At 43.2% G+C, this 9790-nt stretch overlaps 2 protein-coding genes across 3 annotated transcripts in view; both read left to right on the forward strand.

Moving 5' to 3' along the window:
* The first annotated feature begins 1947 nt into the window (after positions 1-1947).
* Positions 1948-7015, forward strand: LOC102209841 (transcription factor E2F6-like). The gene is made up of 9 exons (XM_005732795.1): positions 1948-2207; positions 2964-3248; positions 4471-4502; positions 4614-4642; positions 4769-4955; positions 5266-5421; positions 5821-5935; positions 6006-6165; positions 6621-7015. The coding sequence occupies exons 1-9, from the start codon at positions 2091-2093 to the stop codon at positions 6647-6649; spliced, it is 1110 nt and encodes a 369-aa protein (XP_005732852.1). The 5' UTR covers positions 1948-2090; the 3' UTR covers positions 6650-7015.
* Positions 7016-8437: 1422 nt separating this feature from the next.
* Positions 8438-9790, forward strand: part of LOC102209556 (T-lymphoma invasion and metastasis-inducing protein 2-like) — a 48997-nt gene continuing 47644 nt past the window's right edge. For both annotated transcript variants that reach the window (XM_005732794.1, XM_013910755.1), the window contains exon 1: positions 8438-8517. The gene's annotated coding sequence lies outside the window, so the exon portion shown is untranslated. The remainder of the gene's footprint in view (positions 8518-9790) is intronic.

Here is a 9790-nt window from a genome sequence, read left to right on the forward strand (position 1 = left end):
GTTAATGTTCCTTTAAAAGTTATTCAGCATTTATTAGAGACTGTTTGGGATATGATGTGCCACATATCATCCTTTTGGATGATACCCAACAAGTTTGAAGCAGAAATATTGTTTCAGTGACAAGATATAGGCCACAATCACTTTTTGGCAGGTTGAAAATTGCATATTGTCAATTTTATTGTTCCCTTAATGGTAATTTAGCAGTTCTGAGGGACTGTTTGAGATGTAATATTTGACATATGACCCTTCTGAATGACATCCACCAAGTTTGAAGCAGAAATAGTATTTCAGTGACAAGTTATAGTCCACAATCACTTTTTGGCAGGTCGAAAATGCTCTTATTATGGGTATTAATGGTCCTTTAATAGTTATTCAACAGTCCTTAGAGACTGTTTGAGATATAATGTGTCACATGTAACCCTTAAAGATGATACCCAACAAGTTTGATGCAGAAATATTGTTTCAGTGACAAGATATAGTCCACAATCACTTTTTGGCAGGCTGAAAATGGCATATTATGGGTATTAATGTTCTTTTAAAAGTTATTCAGCAGTTCTTGGAGAGTGTTTGGGATATAATATATCACATGTAACCCTTCTGGATGATATCCAAAAATTTTGAAGCAGAAATATTGTTTCAGTGACAAGATATAGTCCACAATCACTTTTTGGCAGGTTGGAAATTGCATATTATCAGTTTTATCGTTCCCTTAATGGTTATTCAGCAGTTCTAAGGGACTGTTTGAGATATAATATGTCACATAGGACCCTTCTGAATGACATGCAGCAAGTTTGAAGCAGAAATAGTATTTCATTAACAAGATATAGGCCACAATCACTTTTTGGCAGGCTGAAAATGACATATTATCGGTATTAATGTTCCTGTACAGGTTATCCAGCAGTTCTAAGGGACTGTTTGAGATGTAATATTTGACATATGACCCTTCTGAATGACATCTACCAAGTTTGAAGCAGAAATATTGTTTCAGTGACAAGTTATAGACCACAATCACTTTTTGGCAGCTTGAAAATGGCATATTATCAGTTTTATTGTTCCTGTACAAGTTATTCAGCAGTTCTTGGAGAGTTTTTGGGATATAATATATCACATGTAACCCTTCTGGAATATATCCAACAAGTTTGAAGCCGAAATATTGTTTCAGTGACAAGTTATGGGCCACAATCACTTTTGGTAGCGCTAAAATGCCATGTTCTCAGTCGTTATTCTGAACAAACAAGAAAGAGCCATGGTGATACTGGCACAATAGGTCTTTATTGTTTTAACTACTATTCGACAGTCTTATAACAAATATGAACAACGAGAGTAGACATACTAAACCTGTAGGCATTAATTATTCCATCGTGATGCGTGTAGTCATTCGTGACTGCGCTACACATTGAAAGCAACCTTCTGATAAGCGTCATAATTCGGTTACAAGAAACGTTAAAGCTCCATAATTGCATACCTTTGCCTAATAACAAAGGTATAAATGTGTTTGGGGTTTTTCCCCCCCCACGTTATATCAGTTGCACGGAAGTAGCTGGCAACGCAAGTAATCCGGGCGCTGCAGCTTTAAGCAGCTGCGCGCGCTCCCACGGACGGCAATCACTTTCTGGCAGACAATCACTTTTGGGCACAACACCTGTTCCAAGACCGGATGATAAAGGAGGAGGGTTGGGCGTGGGGCTAGCTACCCCACCCTGTAAAAACTCCAAACATCCAAATCTAACGTCAGTATTTAGGCTTCTGAAGTTCAGGCTCATTAACTTTATGAGGGAAACATACTTTGTTCTTGTGATGTGGCCCCACTTGTCCCACTGCTCCAGCACTGAAGCCATGTACACTGTGCTCGGAGACCTCTGGGGAGTTTGTCTCCGTCGGGCTTAAACTCTAAATCTCTGCGCAGGAAGAGGGGGCGTGTCTCTTTACTTTACCTTGTTCCGTATTTATACATCCGGGTCATGCACGTGTTTTTCCGGTGACACGTGACATAAACAAACGGCACGCGGCGGGTGTATGTGGGTTAAGTCCGGATTGTGAGTCTTACCGGTAACAAACAGATCCCGGATGCAGTTGGAGAGGCGGTTAACATGGTGAAGTGTGTGGTTTCTGGGTGTCCGAACCGCGTAGCTCACTACACCCGGGGGGCCTTCCAGCCACCCCCCAAGAGGTTCTTCAGCTTCCCCAAAGACCCGACTCGGGTCCAGGTACAAGCTCCGCTGTGTGTCCGCTGGCTTTGTATGAAGGAGGTTTACTTTGAAAAAAGTATTTTATTATCCTGAAAAAATTTCCTAAACATTCAAAGACTTTTCCAAACCTTTCCTTCTAAACCCTGAAAATGTTTTAATGGATTGCATGTATATAGCGCTTTTCGAGAACCTCAAAGTTCATTCACTCTCACATTCACACACTGGTGGACGCAAGCTACAGTTGTGGCCACAGCTGCCCTGGGGCTGACTGACCGACTGAGTTTTCAAACTCAGTTTGCAAACATTCCCGGGCTCACGTTATTACCAGTCTTTGTTTTTAGTTTTAAAGTAAAGAAATGGTTTGGAAACTTTTTTAAAAACACATGAAAACCAAACTGAGTGACGTCAGCAAGTAAAAGTAAGTAAGTGAGTAAAATTTTATTTATATAGCACCTTTCAAGATAAAAATCACAAAGTGCTTCACATAAGCTAAAACATACAAAAATCAACCAAAAAGCAACCGTTGCTGTTTGCTCTCATGAAACACTGATTAAAACCATGAACTGCTGGTTTTTAATTTCATTAGAGATGAGTTATTGTGATTCTGAGGGCGTGCGGCAGCAGGCAGATGGAATAAAAGATGAAATAGGCGTTAGAACTTTGGTGTAGGTCATGAAATCACTGTGTTGAGGTGTGGTGCAGTTTCCCCTGCAGTGCCTCATGTGGGGTGATCAGGTCCAACTGACCTGCAGTAACTCTGGCGGCTGTGCTCAGGTTTGGCTGGCCGCCCTGAGGGAGACGCACAGGCAGGACACTGGAGAGGACCTCTTAATCTGTGAAGACCACTTCCTGCCGGAGGATATCTGCAGAAAGGGAGTCACCAGTGATGCCATTCCGCTCATGCCCCCTTACCTGGATGGGCAGCTGGGTCTGCTCAGTGCCTGGGAGGTCGATTCCTCTGAGGAAGACGAGCAGTGGCACGCCGGAGGCTGCAGTAACGACAGAGAGGAAGATGAATGTAGAGAGGAACGTCCGACTGCACCGAATCCACAGCAGCAGGTGGGAGTCTGTTCTGATTTGGTTAGTTGTGATTTTTCAGAAACTGCTGAGGTTGAACTGAAGGTCTCTGTGGATAGCTGCGTGCTTTGGACAAACTGCACACACACAGCACATGTGCAGAAAAATGACAGCAGCTTCACTGTTAGTTGGACATGAAGAGGAATGAGCAGTGTGTTGACGTGTGCTGATAGAAACATTTCTCTGATAATAATTAGCTAATATTTTAAGAAAATGAATCATCTTTAAAGCTGTGAAATAAAAAGTATGTCGGAAACTCTCTAATGAGATTTACTGCTGTTCTCTTTCATAAATCTGGTTCAACTCAATCACCAAATTAGAAAGGTCAATTAACTAAAAGAAAAACTAAAGTAAAAACAGCAAAAACAGAAGTGGCCCTAAAATTTAGCCCTGTGGGACGCCTAATGACAGAGAAGCAGAAGACAATTCAGAACCGAGAAGGATGGTGGAGAAAGTTCTGTCTGCTAAGTGTGACCTAAACGAATTAAGTGCAGTGCCACCAATGCCCACTAGATCATTTAATCAAGATAGTAGACTATTGTAGTCTACTGTGTCAAAGGCAGCTGTTAGGTGAAGCAAGACCAGAACAATGTGGTTACCAGAATCACATGCCAGAAGCATGCAGTTAAAGAGCATTAGTGCACGGGCACCAAGCAGGCATCAACAGGATCCAGGGGTCGCTCAGACAGACACAAAATTCTTAGGAACAATCCGTGCGCTGTTCGGAAAATAGGAGAAAAATTCCTTGGTGAAAGTTCAGCTTCACTGACCATTTCATTTACAGTGGCAGCGATGACACAGAGACTTGGTTTCATGAATGACATGGGTCACAAAAGCAGAGCGACAGATGAGCAGCCCTGTCACACTGGCGCCATTATTCCAGCCAAATTCAAAGTCATCAACATGAGTCAAGCATTAAAAGCCGAGGCTCATTCATCAATCATCTGGTTTCCATTTTTTTCTTGCTCAGCCATCATCTTTTACACATAAATAAACTGCCCCTCAGTAGGCTTCCAGAGGATGGCTAATCAATGAAAAGTAGTACAGTAGTGCAGCTTTAAAGAGATGGGAGCTAAAAAAAAAAAAAAGCTGCTGCAGAGGATGAACATGTCAGTCATGCAAAGCTGCCCTAGTGAGAAACATCGGCCCTGATCTTGACTCTAATGTGATTGGATTGATTCATTTTATAGTTTTTGTTTTCCAGGATCCGGGCTGGGATTGGGACGACAATATCAGGTAACTTACGTCTCTGTGTTTTGTGTTGTCTGTTAATTAAAAAGTTCTAACTGCCTCTCGCAGCTTGTTAGTTCAGCACAGTCTCAAATGCAGTCTTCTTTTCTTCTGCAGTGCTTCCCTCCAGCAGAGCATCAAGCGCGGTGAGTCTTAGTATTCTACTCATAATCCTGGACTCTACTGCAGTACCTTTGAATGATTGTTACTGAATCAGACACAGTTTTGGTGAAAGCTCGGCGCTGTGAAGCAAACGGCTCCGTTGTGTTCAGGCAAACCTCTGGGCTCGTTGACTCGCGGTTTCCTGGAGCTGCTGCTGGCAGCTCCTGGCGGCTCCCTGGACATCAGGCAGGTGGCAGCGAACCTGCAGACCTCCGTGCAGCAAGTGCACGCCATCGCCAGGGTCCTGGACGGCATCAGCCTCATCCAGAGAGAGTCGGCCCACAAGATCAAGTGGATGTGAGTCCTGAACAAGAGCATGATGGATGTGTTAGGATCTGCCTCACTATCTTTTTCCATAAATTAAGTTTTTATGTGATTCTAATTTTCCTCCAGTCAAATTTGTGCAGGTTTGTTCTGCAGTGCAGTTTTTGTTTGAGTGCCTCTCACTGATAAACTGCAGGTTTGGAGGGAAGTTAATCACCTTCAGGTTAAATTGCAGGTTAAACGCAGCCTGCAAGGAGACTGTGAGAGCAGCTGAAGATGTTTTTTCCAGTTCGGGTTAGGAGTTGGTAGTTCCTCTTTTAGCATGAACCCTCTCTGTGTGCAGAGGTTGGAGCTCCATCTCCAGCTTCCTGTGGAGGAACCAGCAGAAGTTCCATAGAGAGATTCAGAAGCTGAAGCTGGTGGAGGAAGCACTGGACGGCTTCATCAGAAGCTGTGCCCAGCAGCTTTTCAGCCTTACGGACAACGTGGAAAACTCTTCATATCCTTCCATGTGGGACTGAGGTCAGAGGTCACCCCTCTCAGAGGCTGTCAGCCTTTCGACAGGCCGCCGTCCTCCAGCTCCTCATGCGAGCTCCAAACATGTGCCGAGTCCGGCCCAGGGTCTCCTGTTGAGCCCATTTTCCTGGATTATTATGGTATTTTAAGAAAGTAGTAGGATTAGCATTCTCGATTTCTTTCTTGTTAGCTGAAAGAGTCCTCTCCAGAAATATGAAAATAATAATGCAGAGATCCTGGGTTCAGTGAAACTGCAGGAAAAATCTATAATAAGTCTGAGAATCAGTCACATTGTTCAGCATCAGGTATATAAAAGTGCCTTAAGTCTACAAATTTTTGCTCTTTTCTTTAAAGTGAGAAGTTTTCTTTAACCCTATTTTACGCTTGCCTATGTGACGTTCGAGGACATCAGTCGACTTGGAGTGTACCGGGATCAGACGGCCATCATTGTCAAAGCTCCCGAGGACACTAAGCTGGACGTTCCTGCTCCCACAGAGGTGATGCAGAGTTCAGACGGCCACGTCTCTGATGCCTCAGTCATTTATAAGTGTGTCTGTGTTTCTTTAGGAGAGCGTTCAACTCTGGCTGAAGGCAGTGAAAGGTCCCATCTTGGTGATGACCTGTGAGGTTGGCTCTGACGATGCTGTGACGTCTGACCCCATGCAGAGGATTACCTCATTTTTAACTCTGAACGAGAGCCGCATCAGGACGACGGAGCTGCACGAAAGTATGAAAAGAAACCCTTGCTTTTTCTTTTGGCTCCGATGTTGAAAAAGAATCTGTCAAAAAATTCCAGATCACCTCTAAAGGTTAATGACTAAACCCCAGCCACCTCTGGTTAAAGTTTCCATGCACATCTGTCCAGAACTTTTTTTTTTTTTTTGTCTGCCGTGCGAACAAACAGCAATCGGCCATTTGGCATCAGTGCCAACCGCGAGCACGTGAGGTCGCTGTGAATCCTGCCTTCTTTTCCTGGTGTGTTTGTTATGGAGATACTAACATCTTCACTTCGGTGTCCCTCAAAATGAAGACGTCACACAGCTATCAGCCAGTTACTTTGAAGCTGCAGTGAAAATGACTCTGCAATCCTGTTGATTGGCTCATTTGGGACGGGGGGGGGTGTCACCTGGCAGCTTGTCTCTGGTCTCATTTCTGAAGCTATTCTGTGTTTGCTGTTTTCAGGGTCACTCACTGACCTGGAGAGCCCATGAACACCAGCTGACCTCCAGGCGTGCCGGCGTGTTGCTGCATGTGTCTGATAAATGCACACAGGGAGAACATGAGGAAGTACCTGCTGACGGTGGCTCACTTTAACTCATGCTCGATGCTGTGACGACATGACAGCAGCAAGCTCCTCCTACCAGAGGAAACAGTCTGAGCACAGAAAAGGGAATAAAACAGTTTTCATCTGGACCAATGAAACGGCTTTAACCTGCTGAGCTCAGTCTGATGCACAGTGCCTGTATTTCACTGTTTGTCTTTCTGTCCTTTGCTTTGTGTTTTTAATGTATAAATGTTTACTTCTTCATCTCACAAATACCTCAAATATACTTGGACCAATAAAGTTTTACTTTAAAGTTGTGAATCACTTCCTGTTTTCATTCATGAGAAAAAAAAAAGCTCCAACAAAAGTGTTGAGCAGCAGAAAGTCCCAATACTCTGTTCCTCCCTTTAAAATTTCCTGAAGTGCACAGCTGTAAATCAGAAGTAATAATAAAGGAGTTTTTAGTGGCATCAACTAGAATCTAGAACATACCATAAGCATTTCCAATAAAAATAAATACTTAACAAATGGTCATAATATTAATGGTTCAAAAAGAAAAACTTCATAATAAAAATAAATGTGAATTTATGTTCTGTGCTTCGGCTTTTTTATTTTACCACACATTTTGTTTTTGTCTGGAGTCTCAGGTCAGCATGAGCCACTAGCTCCTGCTGCTTTCTGCTTGTAGTAATACACAGGTACAGCAGGCAGGGGGCAGTATACTACACCTAATGTGTATTCACTTCATTTCGTGTTTCGAGCTGATTACATTTAATAATGAACTGGTTCTGATCGCACTGATCGAGTTTATAAAAAAGTTCAATCAGCTGTAAATAAATAAATACGTCATCAGTAAGAAATCCATGTTCCTCTCTCTCAGCTTTGTTTTTGCAGCTTTAGAATGTTTTAAATGACTCTCACGGGTTGCATTCATATTTGTGATCGTGTGAGTTATGAAGCTCCGAGTGTCCCAAAGGCTCTTCAGACTTGTTGCAGTTTAATTTCTTCTGTCTTAAAGACAACATTCGGGGAACAGCCTTCACCCCGCTGTGTGGACGGTGAGAGGACACAGAGCTCACCGTGGAACTGACTTTAAGAAATGACTACAAACTACAAACACCGTTGTAGTTACATGCGGCTGTCTTCTTGTTTGATGGCAGATACTCCTTTCACCCTGGCAAAAAAGGCTAAAATGACCAAAGAAAAAGTGGGAAACAGCTAAACATGAGAGGTTTTTGGACAAAGTTTGTGTTTTTTCCATTGTTTAAGCACTGCTTCCAGCCAAGAGTGATGCCATATATGCCCTATAGCTGCAGAAAAGTCTACCATTGATATCTTTTTACAAAAAAAACAGCTGAACATGAGAGGTTTTTGGACCAATTTTGTGTTCTCCATTCTTTAAGCACCGGTTCGAGCACCGTTTGAGCACCGGCACCGTTTCAAAAGTACCGGTTTGGTACTGGTATCGGATAAAACCTAAACGATACCCATCCCTACTAATAATAGGATATTATTATAATAATTTACCGGTCGATCTACATCCCTACCCTCACCTATGCTCACGAGCTGTGGATAGTGACAGAAAGAACGAGATTGCAGATACAAGCAGTGGAAATGAGCCTCCTCCAAAGGGTGTCTGAGAGGGGTGGCCTGGTTACAGCACATCATCTTCCTCTTCGTGTGGCTGGTCGTGGTCCAGCTGCAGGACCCCGCCCTCCTGCTGTCAGGACGGAAACACAACATGTGAGCAGAGCGGAGGAAAAGTCCAGGATCGTTCCTCGGACATAATCTTTTTATTCCAGGACTTTACTTTGGGTGAGTTTTTGTCTTTTCTCTACTGATGTTTGTGTGGGTGTGTTCTCCCCCAGCAGTGAGTCTGTAGGAGTGAGTGTTTTGTGGTGTTTTTGAGCAGAAGCTGCAGGTTTTGTGTGCTGTTCTCTCGGACAGTCCTTAAAGAAGATGACTTGTGCTTGTGTAATGTGAGCAGAGTGCTAACAGTGCGCAGCAGGTCCTGGAGGTTGGTGTGTGTGTGTCTGCAGACTGAAACTGGTTACATAACGTGAGTAGACATGGCATGTCCTCCTCCAGCAGCAGCTGTAAGCAGATGTTTCCTCTTTGGACTGAAACTTTACAGACATGTGACCATCAGCTCTGAGGTATACTGATGGCAGGAAAATGCATCATCAGAGCATTCTTCTCTGCTTGTGGTTTGGGATCTTTGAAATATTAAACGACTTATAATTAGTGATCATTATTCTCCAGTGAGCCTGTGGAGTAAAGTGTGTTTGGGGCCTCTGCTAACCTCCTCTGTCCTCCACAGCATGCTCACTATTACTACAGTCTGTATATAAAAGATGGAGATCTGACTAAAGCAGCTGTGACACTGTATGTAGATTTCTGATTGGTTGAAAAATTGGCTTTAACTGGGTGATGAGTGACAGCAGAGATCCTCACAATGAGGAAAAAGCACAAAACTAAACTACAAATCAAAAAGCAGCATTAGCCACTCAGACAGGGCCTCCGGTGGACAATGCCCCCTGGTGGCAGTTCACAGATACCATGTGTATCACAATCATATTTACACAAACAAGGAATGTGTCATGGTGCAATCAACAATGAAAAAAATCAACATCATCTTGTACTGTTTAAAGTTTGAAACTAGCGACTAATCAGGAAAGTGTTTGCAAATACTAACTACCAGCTGAACAGCAGTGAAACTTATAAAACTATAACACAGACTGGACATGAAGAAACTTCGCCTTCAAAGTAAAAGACGTGCCTCAGTTTCAAAAGGTGCAACTTCTACTTTAAAGAAACTATGGTTTGCGTTGTTTTCAGTTTATCTACAGATTGAAGAGCAGCTGGTTGGTATTTGAAGTTCATTTGTTACCAGTCACATGAGGTTGTGGTGGTTTTTAGCTACCGGTGGTGCCAGAGAGTCACTGACCAAGGTGTTGGCCTGTGTGACTAACCTTTGTTATCCCATCAACCATCATCAGTTATCAACCTCCAGGAACTACTTAGTTTCATATACTAATAATTAGGGATGGGATGGCACCGGTTCTGACATAAACGGTAGTAACCAGAC

Source organism: Pundamilia nyererei, unplaced genomic scaffold, assembly GCF_000239375.1.
Source record: "Pundamilia nyererei isolate P.nyererei 1_Seehausen unplaced genomic scaffold, PunNye1.0 scaffold00048, whole genome shotgun sequence".
Classification (NCBI taxonomy): domain Eukaryota; kingdom Metazoa; phylum Chordata; class Actinopteri; order Cichliformes; family Cichlidae; genus Pundamilia; species Pundamilia nyererei.

Excerpts from the sequence above, each read along its gene's own strand:
- LOC102209841 (XM_005732795.1), top strand. The coding sequence starts at position 2,091 with ATGGTGAAGTGTGTGGTTTCTGGGTGTCCGAACCGCGTAGCTCACTAC. Across the intron at positions 4,643-4,768 it reads CCAGCAGAGCATCAAGCGCG|GCAAACCTCTGGGCTCGTTG; the intron begins GTGAGTCTTAGT and ends CGTTGTGTTCAG. Across the intron at positions 4,956-5,265 it reads GCCCACAAGATCAAGTGGAT|AGGTTGGAGCTCCATCTCCA; the intron begins GTGAGTCCTGAA and ends CTCTGTGTGCAG.